Source organism: Ixodes scapularis, unplaced genomic scaffold, assembly GCF_016920785.2.
Source record: "Ixodes scapularis isolate PalLabHiFi unplaced genomic scaffold, ASM1692078v2 PGA_scaffold1__304_contigs__length_218370807, whole genome shotgun sequence".
Classification (NCBI taxonomy): Eukaryota; Metazoa; Arthropoda; class Arachnida; order Ixodida; family Ixodidae; genus Ixodes; species Ixodes scapularis.
In genome coordinates, this window is record NW_024609846.1 from 159,727,785 (window position 1) to 159,745,658 (window position 17,874).

Consider the following 17,874-nt stretch of genomic DNA (forward strand, 5'->3'; position numbering starts at 1 on the left):
CGGCGCAGCACTGAAATGAGCAGCCCTTGGAAGCGAATGGCGGCGGAGCACCCGCTCGTGACACGTGTCTTGCGCATTTCCACAACAATGGTTGGCGGTACTTGTGAAAACACCTTTATCAAGGGGCTTTAACTAGTAGAGCTCCTCAGCGTCCCCTAGGTAGCCCGGATGAGCAACATAGTCTGCTGCATTGTTTTTGACATCATCTACTTCATGGCCTGCTTCAGTGGTCATGAGTGAGTGAGAAAACGTATTTATTAAAGGAAGGGATACATCACGATCTCTTGATAAAGTCATCCAATCGTGACGGGGGAAGGGGATTATGGGAAGGGTAGGGGAGGAGGCTAAATGTAGCAGGCGATCCCCGATGAGCGGACGAAACTAATCAGGGAATCGAGAATATGTTTGAGGTGCGGGTGCTCGAGCCTGAGGCGGGTCCAGTTCTCATACGTAGCTGGTCTAGCTTCTTCGGAAAGTGAGTTTATGGCGTTTTTACAATGCTCTGCGGCCCCCTCGCACGTCCAGACGAGGTGGATGCACGTCGCTGGAATCCCGCAGTGCCTGCAGAGCGGATCAGGGCCGACGTCTTCGGGTGCGGACGGGCGGTGAAACCTCGACACCCAGATGGGGGTATTTGCCGTCTTCGTTTGAAGCCTGTGTATGCAGACCCATTCCCACCTGCTGTAACCAGGAGGGACAGGGTTTTCACCGGGAGAGAGAAGGGCGGCGAGCCTGAGCTTGCTGGCAGCCCTCTCCTCTATTTTGACCTCATCAATGTCGGGTGGGAGGCCCGGGTCTCCTTCCACGAGGGATGAACCGTGGCCAGGTGAGGGCATAAAACCTGCATGTAGCTGCGCCCTCGCGGCCTCGTTCGCCCTCTCGCCCCGGGACACCTTCGTGTCTGGGGACCCACGAAAGCACAATATTGACTTGCCGACGAGATTCAACAATGGTACTCTTGATTTGCTTTACCACCGGATTTCTGCTGTTGCTCCGGCCGCATTCTTGGAGAGCTTCACGGAAATTGGTGAAGATGCGAAGCGTGTTTCAGTGACTGTTACGGGTAGCGTGTGAGCCGCTTCTTGGATGGCGTGAAGCAGCGCTAATAGCTCTGCCGTTTTCGGGCTGCTGGTTTTGTGCGTGGTGCCACTCCATGTGGTATTCCTGGAGACAGAGTGCCATGCAATCGCTGAGCGGCCCGCGCCGTCTCTGGCAGCATCTGCATACATGACATTCGACGCCGGTCAGTGAATCGGTCTCTTCGAGGTGCTTGTCAACCGCGTGCTTGCGCCTTCCTCTGTGTTCTTTTCCTTGATTCTTGAGTACCGGTTTGGTCGAGACGACAAGCTTGTTCTCCCATGGTGGTGATGGAGTTGGCATTGTTGTTGTTTTTGCGAGGAGCTCATGTTTCTCGAGTTTGGTGAGAATGATTCTGCCCGGTGGAGATCTGGATAGGTGATTTTCCTGCCCAACGACCATTTACTTGGCAATGTCACGCGGAGTATTGATCTGTGCGGCAGCTTCAAGCCGTTCAACCGGTGTAAACTTGGGTAAGCCTGAAATGACTCTCAATGCCTTTCTGTTGAGTAAGACCAGCGCTGTTTCTTGGGTCTTGGTCAGGCGCGTGTAATTCAGACACCAGAAGGGACCTGACGGGTTTCTTGAGGAGGTCCTCTTGGGCACCACACACCTTGCTGGTAATTTTCTCGAGAAGGTTGATGCCTTTTTCCCACTGAACTTTGGTTTGTATGAGCCAACTTGACGAACCTCCACACCGGTCGAAGGTGACGCCGAGAATATTTAGGGTGTCAGTAGAGTCAATGTTGGCGCCGTTCAGTTGGAGGCGAATGGGGTACCTGGGCTTTCGTCGTGTCTTGGAAACGAGACCATGTACGCAGTCTTCTCGGTGGAGAGAGCAAGTCCGGACTGAACTGCGAAATATATATATATATATATATATATATATATATATATATATAAATATATATATATATATATTCAACAAAATATTAGCCCTTAAAGGAGTTAGGCGAGGAGGTTGCCAAAAAAGTGAGAGTGATGAAACGTTTCGGGCCTGGTAAGCTCTTCGTCAGTCAAGTGAGAAGACTTCGTTCTCCTTTTCTTTCAATCAAAGAAAAAACGGCCGGAAAAAAGAAGAAGTTAATTGAAAAAAATGCTTACCGTTTAGCGGGTACCTACTCAACTAAATTCTCGCTTAAAAGTTTAATATATCCCGATACCAATGCAATAAAGACTATGGAAATAATTAAATATAATATTATTACTGCCATTCTTATCATAAAACCAGTTTGTGGGACATGTGGTTGGGTATAACCCAACTATACCTGGTGTCATGTGAAGCCAATGAGAGGCCCAATGTTACGCGTTTGCTCGTGTCACATTAAACGATGAAGCGAGAAAAAAAAAAGCAACAGTGCGGTACCGATTAGAAGATCTCAATTAAATGTCCATAAAAAAAGACGGCAATGATCCTTTCGAACTGTTAAGGCCCTTCGGTTCTAAAGTAATAAATTTATAGATAAATTCAGATTCTTTATTTTTTCGATCTCTGGTGGTTCGAAAGCCCCCCCTGGAGTATAGTAAAATTAAAATCAGAAAGTCCGTTATGTCCTGCGGAGTTTAAGTGCCGGGAAACCGGTCCGGCAACGTGTTTACGTATATGACTTTTATGTAGGTTCATGCGTTTTCTTATGCTTGTTTTAGTTTCTCCTATGTATTGAATTTGGCATTTTCTACATTGAATTAAATAAATAACATTTTCCGAATTACAGTCAAAGGTACCATTTATTTTCCAATTAAAGTTATTCGCTGTGCTACGAATAGAGTTAGCTATAATTATGTCCCCACATAAACTGCATTGGTTATGATTGCACTTGGTGCAACCATTCGGGACCAGGCTACGTCCGATGGAGTTTCGGGACTGTTTAAATAAATCTAATAAATTACGTGGTCTCTTGAACGCTATACCAGCGGGTCGAGGGATAACTGCCTTTAAAGCTGTGTCCATGTGTAAAATATTCATGTGTCGTCTAAGAATATTGTTTATGTTTGGAAGTTTTGATTGGTAAGTTAAGATTAGTCGTAATTCATGATTATTTCTTTTCGGTCGCTCTACTAAACACGCGTTCCGAGAGGTCGCTCGACTTTTTGATATAGAATTATTTATTAGCAGTAAGGGGTATCCACGGTCAATGAAATCCTCTCCTAGTGCTCTAGCTTTTATATCAAAATCTTTATCTTCTGAACATAAGCGTCTTAAGCGTAGCATTTGACTGTATGGTATACCTTTTTTGTTTTGTATTGGATGACAGCTTTTATAATGTAGAAAATGACGTCTATCTGGGGGTTTTCGATATAAGGTTGTTTTCAAACCATTTTCAGTAAGTCTTACCTTAATATCTAGAAACTCTATTTCTGTATCAGAGTATTTATAAGTAAATTTAATATGTGGATTAAAATTGTTGGCAAAATTAATAAATTCAAAGAGCTTATCTTCCCCATTATTCCAAATTATAAATATGTCGTCTAGGAAACGTTTATAAAAAAGGGGTTTATGCGGGAAGGAGTTAAGTACCCGCTCTTCTAAAGACATCATATATATATTTGCATAGGAGGGAGAGAAGCGAGATCCCATTGCTGCGCCATGTATTTGTAAATAATGCTCATTCATAAATGTGAAGTTATTAAGCTCTAAAGCTAAGTGCATAAAAATATTTAAGACGCTTTTACTAACAGTGAGGTCGTTCTCATTAACAATATTAAGAACTGCTTGAATACCTTCATCATGCGGTATATTAGTGTAAAGAGACACTACGTCCATTGTGACAAGCAACGTACTATTAGTCCTAAAATCTATTTGGATATCATTAATCAAATTGAGAAAATGAGAGGAGTCTTTTACGTAGGACGGGGCACCGGCTGCAGTACTTTTAATCTGTTCGTCAATAAAGGCGGAAATATTTTCTGTATTAGTGCCTATTCCTGCCTGGGTATAGTACCTATACCCAGGTAGACCAATTATTTCGGGAATAGGTACTAATACAGAAAATATTTCCGCCTTTATTGATGAACAGATTAAAAGTACTGCAGCCGGTGCCCCGTCCTACGTAAGACTCCTCTCATTTTCTCAATTTGATTAATGATATCCAAATAGATTTTAGGACTAATAGTACGTTGCTTGTCACAATGGACGTAGTGTCTCTTTACACTAATATACCGCATGATGAAGGTATTCAAGCAGTTCTTAATATTGTTAATGAGAACGACCTCACTGTTAGTAAAAGCGTCTTAAATATTTTTATGCACTTAGCTTTAGAGCTTAATAACTTCATATTTATGAATGAGCATTATTTACAAATACATGGCGCAGCAATGGGATCTCGCTTCTCTCCCTCCTATGCAAATATATATATGATGTCTTTAGAAGAGCGGCTACTTAACTCCTTCCCGTATAAACCCCTTTTTTTATAAACGTTTCCTAGACGACATATTTATAATTTGGAATAATGGGGAAAGTAAGCTTTTTGAATTTATTAATTTTGCCAACAATTTTAATCCACATATTAAATTTACGTATAAATACTCTGATACAGAAATAGAGTTTCTAGATATTAAGGTAAGACTTACTGAAAATGGTTTGAAAACAACCTTATATCGAAAACCCACAGATAGACGTCAATTTCTACATTATAAAAGCTGTCATCCAATGCAAAACAAAAAAGGTATACCATACAGTCAAATGCTACGCTTAAGACGCTTATGTTCAGAAGATAAGGATTTTGATATAAAAGCTAGAGCACTAGGAGAGGATTTCATTGACCGTGGATACCCCTTACCGCTAATAAATAATTCTATATCAAAAAGTCGAGCGATCTCTCGGAACGCGTGTTTAGTAGAGCGGCCGAAAAGAAATAATCATGAATTACGACTAATCTTACCTTACCAATCAAAACTTCCAAACATAAACAATATTCTTAGACGACACATGAATATTTTACACATGGACACAGCTTTAAAGGCAGTTATCCCTCGACCCCCTGGTATAGCGTTCAAGAGACCACGTAATTTATTAGATTTATTTAAACAGTCCCGAAACTCCATCGGACGTAGCCTGGTCCCGATTGGTTGCACCAAGTGCAATCATAACCAATGCAGTTTATGTGGGGACATAATTATAGCTAACTCTATTCGTAGCACAGCGAATAACTTTAATTGGAAAATAAATGGTACCTTTGACTGTAATTCGGAAAATGTTATTTATTTAATTCAATGTAGAAAATGCCAAATTCAATACATAGGAGAAACTAAAACAAGCATAAGAAAACGCATGAGCCTACATAAAAGTCATATACGTAAACACGTTGCCGGACCGGTTTCCCGGCACTTAAACTCCGCAGGACATAACGGACTTTCTGATTTTAATTTTATTAGACTCCAGGGGGGCTTTCGAACCACCAGAGATCGAAAAAATAAAGAATCTGAATTTATCTATAGATTTAATACTTTAGAACCGAAGGGCCTTAACAGTTCGAAAGGATCATTGCCGTCTTTTTTTATGGACATTTAATTGAGATCTTCTAATCGGTACCGCACTGTTGCTTTTTTTTTTTTCTCGCTTCATCGTTTAATGTGACACGAGCAAACGCGTAACATTGGGCCTCTCATTGGCTTCACATGACACCAGGTATAGTTGGGTTATACCCAACCACATGTCCCGAAAACTGGTTTTATGATAAGAATGGCAGTAATAATATTATATCTTATTATTTCCATAGTATTTATTGCATTGGTATCGGGATATATTAAACTTTTAAGCGAGAATTTAGTTGAGTAGGTACTCGCTAAACGGTAAGCATTTTTCCAATTAACTTCTTCTTCTTTTTTCCGGCCGTTTTTTCTTTGATTGAAAGAAAAGGAGAACGAAGTCTTCTCACTTGACTGACGAAGAGCCTACCAGGCCCGAAACGTTTCATCACTCTCACTTTTTTGGCAACCTCCTCGGCTAACTCCTTTAAGGGCTAATATTTTGTTGAGCATATTTCTCTCGAGTGCCGTCTTTTGGTCCCAGGTGCTGTTCTATATATATATATATATATATATATATAATTTTATGCGTAGCAACGCAAGAAAATAATACTGTAACACAAACGCAAAACGCAATTTAAAAAAAAAGAAACAGAAGGTATCCCGAATACACACATTTATTAAATCCTTCTTAGCGCCTCACGTTCCTAGGCTGAACTATATTTCGCAGCATAAAATTAAAGACATTCAAACATCGCCATCTTTGAACTAAAAGCGATGTCGCATGCTATTTACTTTTATTTGTTGCTGAACTCAGATACAGAGTAATTAGTCCGGCTATAAATCCGGAAGTCTGTCGCCGACAATCGTCGCTGCGGGAAATACTTTTCACGGGACTAAATTTTCCTGCGGGCCGAAAATGTTCTCTTATACGGTGATGAGAAAAATAACTAAAATCACAAACACATCACACACTTGTTTTCTCAAGCTACTGCTCCTTTTAATATTTCCTAGTTTAAAGGTTTTAACTTCTTAGAAAGTACATTTTGACACCGTTAAGTTTATGTTTACAAAAGTTCACTTTAAATTTGACTTTTAGTCTATACGAGTTTTATTTTTAAATTTGAGTGTCCATGAAGTTTAAAAACCATAGATCATAATTTTATCATTTGCGTTTTCTATAGCCAGCATTGCTATGCTATATAAACACGGGGTACAGGGTGCGGCCATAAGCACCAACAGACTTGGCACGCCTTGCAAATTTGGAATTCCAAACGTACAAACTGGGCGCGCCAACGTATTTTGGCAAAAAAAAAGTTTTAAGTATACTTTTAGAATCGAACAGAAGTTGGTAAAAGTTTAAAAATAAAGCGAAAATTGCTGCCGTGCATTTCGTATGTCTTATACCGGCAAGCGTTTCGTGAGCATACTGTCTTACTAGCTAGCTCCCAGGTGGCGTGGTGATCGCAAAAAATTCTGCGAACGTCAGAGGACGGGCTGTCAACAAGCACGATGACCGCCTTAAATAATGTTGTTGCCGAAGTATGTGAACGATGGTGCAATTTCAGTTCGCATTCAGAAACTATAGAATTTTTCTGTTTGATAAAAAAAAATGTAGAGCGGAACGATGTTTGTTTGATTTAGTCTTCTGTTATTTATTCAATCCTCTCCACGCGCTTTCCGTGCGGCCCAGCAGGGGTGCTGGAACCTTTACGCTTCTATCACAAGCGAGCAAAACGCAATAAATGATAAGCGTAGTAGGAACGGACCCTGTGTTGACTTAACAACGCCGATAAGGCGCGCTCCTTATCGTACGGTTCGGTGCTGCACCCCATCGTTCGCAAGAAACGCCGACGATGAAGCGGACCGGTATTTATCCCAACTCCGGAAGTCTGTGAGTGTTATTGCTCAAAATATCTTCCCTAGGTGAGCGTCTGGTGGTCCGAAATTGGATGTTACCTTCGGTGAGGTGATGTGAGGCTCCTGATCGTGCTCTCTAGTTTTTTTGTTTGTTTATCAACTCGACTGGTCTCTCAGCTCGCTCATCAAAAGCTAGACAAGAAGGTATCCACGTAGCTTAGTACGTTTTAATGTCATGTTCGTAGAGATGGTGATTTGGATAAGGCCTGTCACGAACAGCCAGTCCCTTTCCAGTTGCACACCGGATAGCCTGGTGGGAAGCGGGGCGCAAAGGTTCCGCCATTCGAAACAATTTCTACGCCTCTGCCGCTGCAAGGCTGCTCAAATTAATTTAGCTTTAGTCGCAAGTGATACTAGAAAACTCTTTTATAAACTTTGAATTAGTAAAATGACTGATGAGTCCCGAAGCGAAACTGTAAAACAATGTATAACGCTTAGTTTATTTGTCGACGAGGACTGCGAAATGTGTAGTCTTTCTTAGCTTTTATGGACGTAATAGCAATTAAGTTGAAAACAATTGAGCATATGATATGCGAATCAACTTTAGATCAATTACTGCACGCAATAACGTTATAAATAAATTACTCCATTAAATTACGTACGAAACGATAAAAACATAGCAAGAGAACGACGTGGACTTAAGAAGCTACTTGATTTCATTTTGATAATATATTATATCAGATTTTTTTAAACGCTTTTAAATAATGGTATTGGATTACAAGCAGACCAATATAATATTGTTACGAATGTGACTTATATAGCATGACGCTAGTCAACAATACTGCCACCGTACTTAAAACATTTACGGCTGGGAAAATGCAATGTATTTATTATACATAATGCGAAAGACTACATATAGTGTATAAGCGCATGTGATTGCGTCCTAAATCAATAAATGTCTCCTGCATAAAATGTACCACCATCACGCTGACGTCCAAACAGTACCCCCTTTTCGATATTTTTGTAGATTAAGAAACTCGAACTCTGTACAACGCATATCTGAATCTAATAACGCATTAATTTAACTCCTTTTTTCCACTTTCAACATCTGAATGGAATTAACTACATGAGAACATAGCCTCAACCGTGTGCCCGGATATATTCCGCTCTTGCTTAGTTTTGTATTTAAAAGTGTGCCATCTGCTTGATTCTTTGTGCATATAGTGTTAACTTAGATAAATAATGGTTGGCATAGTTGCGTTTCTACTTCCTAAAATTTATATATGTTTTTTGCTGACTTTTGTATTATTTTTATGTGAATGTGTTTCTCCCCCCGGGCACGCTTCATGTCCTCAATAAGGACCTGTAAGTGTAAAATAAACGAGTTAATTGAACACATGAATATAATAGGACTTGTCAGAAGTCTCACAGCAGACTTATTATCTACTAACCATATCATTTGTCGACTATGTTCCACAACAGTGAATCGATACAATGTTTATTAGAATCTCCGGTAATTAATACCTTAAATACACACCAATATTCTTATGCTATATGAGCTTTTTTAGCTCATTCCACTGTAAGACTGAATTGTTCTGGTAATCTGAGGCTTATGGACTGATTCTGCACTAAGTCAGCTAACAGCTCGGTGATGTAACTTGATGCTGCTAGCTACCGCGCTGCTTACTTTTAAGATGAGCGATGCGAGCGAGGCGCGAGTAAAAAATGTGCAAGCATCCTCCTTTGTCAAGGAAAGGTACCTTATACGGATCATCATCGTCGTTTTTTTTTATTTTTTGAAAACCCTCTCATGTAATACGTGAGTGAATAAATTGGATATATTAAAACAAAAACAGACAAATTCAACACAGTAACCGAAGTCAATAATACACAACTGTTATATGAGTTAGAGAAAAAGAGTTCAGTAGCTGCCACAAAGTTGTTAGGGACATTTATTGTAACAGTGTGTCCCAGTAATGAGTTGCAGTCGATAATAGCCAAGAGTTAGAAACATGCATAGTTGGTAAGAACTTTTAAGGATTCTGGAAATACATACCTACATTATATTGTTAATTAAAAGGTGAAATATTTTAATCCAGGCTAAACACCTCTTACTTTATGCGTCTATAATAGGCGAAATCTGACAGCTTAATTGACTCTCAGAGGTCTCTTGGCAATTTGTTATAAACCTATCTTTTTTTTTTTTGCGCGAATAAAATTTTGATCGATTGATTGATTGATTGAATGATGTAGTAAGGTATGTTGCAATGATGCGATGATGCACTCGTCCTAAAGAGAAAGCACTGAAAGTATGTGATAGAAACAAATCTCCGGAGGTAAGTGGCCCAGATCATCGAGGAAAATAACAACCTGATACATTTATTTATTTAGTTATTAAATTATTTATTAGAGTACCCTCAGAGGGCAACAAAAGAGATGTGGACGAGAGCATAATCACGTCGCGAAGGATCGACGTATGACTTGTCTAAGGACCTCGTAGCTTCCACCGCAGTCTCAGCTTAGAGCGGAACACAGTGTAGTGCGTATGCCGACACTGACTAAATCATTCAAGCAGAACCCTTCTGAAAAAAAAAAAAGATAATCTGGCACCTGTATACAAGTAACTATATTCATACTGGTAACGGTTTACCCATACCAAACACCCGTTTGTCAATCGGGTCACGCGTTTGAGTGAACGGGTCACTCGTTTGATAAAGCAGGTCGTCCGCTTGTTCAAACGGGTGTCTAGTTTGCAGAAGCAGGTGACCAGTGACCAGAAACTTGCACCGGTTTAATGAAACGGCTCTCCCTTACGCGGTTAGCCTGTCTAAAACTGAAGTACAGAGCGCCAGCACTTGCACGGCGGTTTGACAAGCATGCAGAGCAACGTCGTAGCATTCGCCATGCGAGCGCCGAATACATCTCCATCTGACCGACCGCACTTGCTCTGCTGAAATGTAATCGTGGGACTCTTGAGCAGCGTTAGCTTTCTGAAGATGCAAGGCGCTCTTTGTCGTGACAAATCGTCTGCACTTTGAAGGCCTGCGAAGCAGTTGAAGAGCTCCGCGTGCCCTACACAGCGCCTTTCAACAACCGTCCACGCAGCATCATAACCTTCTGTCTGTGAGGTCTGGTGGTTCATCGTCGCGGGGGTTCATAAAAAAATACTCGCAGTCAAGTCGCGATAATGAAACGCCCGCGCTCGCATACTGCCAACATGCTCCGGAAATGTTGCGATGCTGAGCGGGTGGAGCACCGAGCACTGACTGCGACAGCATCGCAGGTGTTCGCGAGGCAATGTATCCTACACGACAAAGCAGCGACCTGCAACATCAGCAAGCTAACCGTGCTCGAGAGTCCCACGTTCACATTTCTGCAGAGCGAGGAGCAGTCTGCTCCCATGTCGAGACTGCTACGTCGTTGCTCTGTCTACACCGATGACAAGTGCACGGACATTCGAAACAGCTCTCTCTTCAGACTGCATGAGGTTCAAATAGGCGAGTCTATAGCGCGATATAGTGTCGTGGCAACGTGTCAACAGTAGCACTCATCACCTCGACAGGGGCGTAAGCGGCATCGTAATGTCCGTCGACGCCTGCGTCGAGAACGACAAAATATATATTAAAACACGTTCTAATATTCGAAACTAATATCTAATTACTTATTCGTGAGGTGCGCGCCACATTATGGACGTCCCATTACCTCACTATTCTGCGAATTTGAAAAAGGAGCAAGAGCTGTTGCTCATCTTTATTTTTTTTTATTTTAAGAAATGAAAATCAAATCGTTTCAGCTTCTTCAAGGCCACATCCCCACCATGGACTGTCATCGTGGTGCGTAGGTTGTTAATTGCTGACCGCAAAATAAAATAAATTTGCGAATTAAAAAAAGAAAAAGAATCGCCCGAAAATACGTACGCCCTATATTTGACGGCACGCTAATAACATATTTGTGTTTCGCGAAGTTTGAGTTAATCTGACAAGAACTGTGGTGATCCTTAAACCATGCAATCATAAATGCCACAAAAATACAAAGATTCCAAAAACTGACAGGAAAAATGGTAATTTAATAATAATAATAATAATAATAAATAATAAATTTTTATTGGAACACGCATTTAACAAGGCAGATACACGGGCCTATCAAAGCCAGAAGCGGCTTGTGGGACAGCACCCTACAATTCATGCTTGAAAGAGTCCCCACAAACAAGAAGTTCACAGCTGAAATTCAACTACAGATGCAGAACAATGTTGGTGATGATGGTCATTCCAACATATGCAAACAGAAACATGCAGTCACAACTTCTCCCTAATACCTTGAAGTGATTCTTTCAATTTTTTTAAAGAGTCCACAGCATAGATATCATCTGGTAAATTGTTGAAAATAAATGGAACGTAAACATTTCGCACTCTTTTTCCGTACTTTGTTTCTACGAAAGGCACTTCAAACCGCTCAACACGCCGAAGAGGTCTACATAAGACACGAGGTACCTTAAAAGTATCGCTCCAGAAGTATTTTAGAACAACCGTGTGTACAAGTAAAGGATAAAAAAAAGGCAAACCCAAGCATGTTAGCATTTCTTCTTCAGTTTGTGACGTTGCACCGTACATTATGCTTTTAAATATTCCTTTTAAAACTGAGTCAATTTTTTTGCCCCATAGTCCTGGGCTGTGACCAAAAATAGTTATTCCGTAGCGTAATACACTGTATGCTAAAGCGTGAGTTATTGTCTTTTTGGTTGAAATGGGTATTAGAGATTTGGCATTATACAGAAAACAGGATACTTTTCGCAGTTTTCTACAAAGTTGTGATAAATGGGCTTTCCACGACAAGTCACTCTCAAATTGTATTCCTAGATAGTTAACTTGATCCACATAAGACACAGGACGACAGTCGCAAGGTGTGCACCGAGATGTATGCATATAAAGTGGATGATCGGTAGTTATAAGTTTAAGTGGGTTATGAAAGCAAACAAGCTTAGTTTTATGTACATTGATCGTGAGACAATTAGCTCTAAACCAGTCATGTAGGTGACAAGTGTCGTCTTGGAGTAAAGTGATTCCTGCAACATAATCAAGGTGTTGCGATAGCAATACCGTGTCATCAGCGTATTGAAATAATTTACATGAGGAAACTGCCCTGGACATATCGTTTACAAAGATGTTAAAAAGGAGAGGTGACAAAACGGATCCCTGAGGAACCCCAGCTTTTAACCTAACTTTGGAGCCTCGGATATTCGCTATGGAAACTAGTTGTGTCCTTCCCGACAAAAAGTTCTGAAGTAGTGAAAGGAATGGGCCGCGGAATCCAATGTTTTGCAATTTAGTTAGTAAAATATTATGACTCACGGTATCGAATGCCTTTGCCACATCAATAAAAAGTGCGCAAGCAACCTGATGCTTCTCAAATGTATGATTCAATTCATCAGCAAAATCTTCTAGAAGTGGCTGGGTCCCACGTCCACTGACAAACCCATATTGAGTTGGCGATAGAATGTTAAAGCGATCAAGAAACCCTGTCATAGATTGAAGGATATGTTTTTCTAAGATCTGGACTATACAGGGTAAAATAGAAATTGGGCGGTAATTGTCAAGCTTCTTGCGATCTCCTCCTTTAAATAAAGGCTTTACAAGTGCAGTTTTTAAATCATCTGGGATAATCCCGGAAGAAATAAAACCATTTAGCATATAAAGAAGCACGTGTTTTATAGAATTATAATTGCGTTGCAGGTCTTCTGCACTGATGCCATCTATGCCAGGCGCCTTGTTTGTTTTGAAACTGAAAAGCCAAGTTCGTAGATCAAGCTCGGTCATTTGAGGAAGGAAATCGGAGGAAACATTAGACTCTAGATATTCTGCAGAGAACGTAGCATCGTTAGGCGCTACTCCAGAAAATTTAGCAAAAAACTTGTTGAAATCCTCAGCCACTGTCGTATTAAGATCAAATACTTTCTCAAGTGAATCATCAATAGATCTCCTAACACCAGAGCCACGCAACTGATTTAGTAAACGCCAAGTTTCACGAATATTTGACCTTACCTTAAAAAATCTCTCTCGGAAGTATTCTCTTTTAGCGCACCGGATAAGCGCATTTACACGATTTCGCGTAGCGCGGAATTCTATTTTTAACTGAACATTTTTAGGAGAACGTCGGCATTTAGCCCATAAAGCATCTTTATACTTAATGCATGACAAGATATCCCCTGTTAACCACACTTGTGCATTTTGACGCCGCCTGACACTAATAATCTTTTTGGATTGCTCCCTGAAAGAGCCGAATTGATTTCTAAACGTACTGTAAATTTCAACGAAGTCTTGAATGGACAACAAACTATCCCAATTATAGGCCTTAACTAACTTATCAAACCTTACTTTATCAATTATTTCAACTCTTTTTGTTGTTTCTGTTTTTGTTTTAACGCTAAGTTTTGATGTAAGTTGACACGCAACAAAGTAATGGTCCGCTAGTTTTTGTTCTATTACAGCTGACTGCGCAACGACATTTGCGGCGCGTACGCTAATATGGTCAAGACATGAAGCAACGAGATGATCACCCAGAAGTTCCTCTCGAGTCGGAGCTAGAATCAGTTCTTCTAGACCAAACTCCGCTAATAAATTCAGATAGTCACAAACAAGGAAGTTAATGGGTTGAAGGGTGTCAATATTAAAATCACCTATCATACAGATGTCGACGGACTGAAATTTACCAAGTGTATCTCTGAGTTCTTCCAAAAAGTTTAAAGCATTAGATGACGGAGGTCTGTACAGTGCCAATAACAACAACGACCACTCAGAATTCCATAACCGTAAGGACAAAGACTCGCAATGAAAAAAATCTACATCAAAGTTTTCAGTACACCATGAATCTTTAACGAATATCGCGATTCCTCCTCCTCGACCAATTGGTCGCGTAAGAAAAAATGATTTATATCCCGGTATCTGAAAGGCACTACAAAACTCTTCTTTAACATTGATCTCTGTTAGCACAAAAACATCAATTATTGACATCACACTGTTGATAGTTATTACAAACTGGTCCCAATATTTACGGATACTCCTAATATTTACATGTAATAAGCCAAGAGCAGTATCGTTGACTGGGCTCAAGAGACGTTGAAAAGAAGAAAAATCTGAACATCGATGAAACTGTACTTCCATTTTTCGAAGTGGTAGTTATCTCGCCTTATTTTCAAGCCATTAAGAAACGAAAAAAAATTAGACAATCTTCTCCAAGTCGACCATCCGATAGATGCGCACTACAGGCGAGCTTTCTGACTTCTTCGCAAATAACTTCCCAGTTTTCACCCAAGTGAACTTATATTGCTTGACCCTTGCCCTCTCACGCACCATCCAAAAGAGTTCCCTGTTCCTTCGCGTTAGATTCTCGTTCAGGTAGAGTTTTGGCAACGAACTGTCTGCCGCCAAGGTACGCAGCTTACCTCGTGTGGCAAGCCACTGCTCTCTTAGTGACACGGATGCCAATCTAACCAGGACAACTGGAGGGCCATCGCGTCGAGAAGGCAGACGATGCACTGCTGTAATTTAAGAGTATGCCCATTATTATAATCCTTGTTAATAAAAAAATTATATATATATATATATATATATATATATATATATATATATATATACGTTATTTGTGCCGCCCTTTACTTCCGGGTCGTCTGCATTCGGCGACAGTTTAATCCACCACCTTAGTGGAAACGTTATCGCATATAAATATTTCCGAGCGACGCGGACCTTCTGCGAGAAAGTTCGCGATTAATTTATATTCTCTCATGGATTGCTTTTGCGACTTCACAAAAGAAATATGCTGCCTACGCTTGTGCCGCAGTAACGTATAGCCTCGGACGACGCATTTAGTGGACCTTTTTGCATCTAAAACGCACGTGAAGCAAAAATTTAAGAAGTTACCAACACATAAATGTTTTATAGTGATGCTTTACTAGCGCACATCGCTAGGGATAAAAGCCGTCGGTAACTTTTCAGCTCGCTTTTGCGGATCTGCTTACTGTTCTCTGCTATGTAGCAGACGATTCGGAAGTGCAGAGTGGTACGTACACCGATCGCTGGAGGTGATATTTCTCGTCTGCAAAGTGCCTTTATTTCCACAGAAAAGTCGACAGGGGGCACTGCCAGAACCGCGAGCCACGTGGAGTGGCGTTCACACACATATTATTCTGGATGGTAGATGGGTGTAAGCCTTTGAAATAGCTTTTTTGCATAAACCTTTGTAGTGTGTGGTTTTGGAAAGTATAATATATGGGCGACTTCTCGTGCAAAGAAAGCGTTTCGCTATGCTAGGCTCACGTCCTTGTGACGTTGTCTGCAGTGTAGACATTTCCAAGCTAAATATACATTTTTTTATTTTTTTTTTACTTTCAATGATTTTTAAGAGATGATGAGAACGGAAGGAAGGTCTTTCAGTTTTCCATAAAGCGCAGCATAATCGGTGTGTTGGAAGCAGCGCGACCTAGCATTTCTTTGCTATAATAGAAAGAAATGCTAACAAAAATGGCCAGATTGAACATTCTGCCACTTACTGTACAGGTGTTGTTCAGCCGTAAATGGGAACACGTCCTGTTATCTTTTATGTATATATTTTCGCAGGTTTTATTTTATTGAGAACCATGTTTCCGAAGAATTACCTGGTCTTTGCCGTTGCGGCGCTACTGCCAGCTTACAGGTTTTTCTATGATAATAGTGACACGTGATGCATGAAGCGTGGGATCGTTCTTGGCCACTGGGGAGTGATAGCAATCTCCACACATCTCTTTCTTGCCCACCATAATAAACTTCAACTGCGAAAGCGCATTCACTGAGTTGGCTGGGTTGGTTGTTAAACTCAAGGTGCACTGTTACTGCAAACAAAATAAAGCCGAAGAAAGCGACAAAACACCTTTGTGCCTCTTGAAAGCGGCGTCCTGTCTCGCACACACTGCTCTCCTGAAAAGCAGGGGGCAATCTTGAATTGCTTTATTTATATCGAACATAATCACTTCTATCCTTTTGTGAAAGACTACGATTACTAACAGCTATAAATGCTACCGCCAATACATTCAAGTTAGACGCACCAGCTGAAGCGTTTATTCACCAATAAACCGTGCAAGCATTTTTGGCTCGCCCAGCTGAAAACACCATTCACAATGATCATAATAAAGGCGCCAATGTCGTCCCCGACGGTTTTCTGAACAAATTTTTTTTAATCTATTTACAGTAAACGGGGCGGGGCACACAAAAGGCAGTATTCATGATCGAAAATTATAACAGAACAAATATGAAACGTCGTTATACACAGATAAAAACACAACAATTCAAGACTCACCAAGACTAGAAAACAACAAATCTAAACAAATAAGATTTTGTCAAAGAGAAGCTCCGGCATTTTAGTTTTTACAACGTCACTGTGTAATTTATTGCACACGTCAATGAACCGTGAAAAAAGATATTTAGAAACATTAGTTCTACATTTATATAAAAGAATTTTATTTGAATTATCCATTCGGAAAGACGCGTAAGCAGGCTGCATGAGATATGTTGATTTACAGATACAAATATTGTCATGACAAATGGTAAATAAAAGTTTCAATCGCAGGCATTGACGCCTCTGACTAAAGAACCTCCATTCCACAGACGACTTAAGTTCAGTCACACTTACTCCTCTGTCATTTAAAATTTTCGACTTCGCGAAAATTCTAAATGATAGAGGACTCGTGGAGTCAATATTGTCACGAATGACAATCAATCAAGCGACGAAAACGAAAACAAACTAAACGTTTAATGGGGCTAGCTTATGCCCAAAACAAAAAGGAAACAGAAACTAACACTAGAGCGTCGCGGGCGTCTATAGCGGCGTAGCAGCAGGATCGCAGGCTGAGGCGAGAGTGACTGCGGCTTGCCAAGGGGAGCACCTTTTGTAGCCGCGCGGGTCTCTGGAACATTCGGCCTAGGACGTTCGGCGCGTAGAACATTCGTAACTGGATCAGACAAGAAAGTTTTCGAATTTGCGAGAACGCCAAGTAAAAATAATGAGGAGGGCAAGTTCGTCTGCTTCTTGCGCAGGGGGTAACGGTGACGTCAGAACGCCGAGCCCTGATTGGCTGATCGCGACCCCCTATCTGAGCGTCGTCTGCTCCTTTGCAACGTCGTCTGCTCGCAAAGTCGTCTGCGTCTGTCCTACTTTTCTGCGACTTTCGAAAGTGCAGGTCTTTACGAGCGAGCTCGACTTCGCTTTTCGGAAATTGCAGAGGAAATAACTCAAGCGGTAGGTTGTTTTTTTCTTACAACTAGCAGACGCACATCAAGGAGAGAAGTCAATGGACTCACTGGTGAGGTGTCCCGAGGCGCCGAGGTTTGTTTGCTAATACCGAGAGTGAGGGTGGCTAGTGTCCGCAAGTTCCCTCCCGTGTAAGTAATTTCAAGTATTTCGGTTTTACAAACACTGACGATCTCAATTGGAATGTACACATAA

At 40.9% G+C, this 17,874-nt stretch overlaps 1 protein-coding gene across 2 annotated transcripts in view; it reads left to right on the top strand.

Annotated features, from left to right (window-relative positions):
- The first annotated feature begins 7,316 nt into the window (after positions 1–7,316).
- LOC8039028 (stress response protein nst1) overlaps positions 7,317–17,874 on the top strand; it is a 298,951-nt gene continuing 288,393 nt past the window's right edge. The window contains exon 1 of one of the 2 annotated variants that reach the window (XM_029995006.3): positions 7,317–7,438. In XM_029995006.3, coding sequence (XP_029850866.2) covers positions 7,401–7,438 — 38 coding nt within the window. In that variant the 5' untranslated portion in view covers positions 7,317–7,400. Of the gene's footprint in view, positions 7,439–7,503; positions 7,519–17,874 lie in introns of those variants that run through there. The other variant, XM_040216998.1, reaches the window with a different exon arrangement.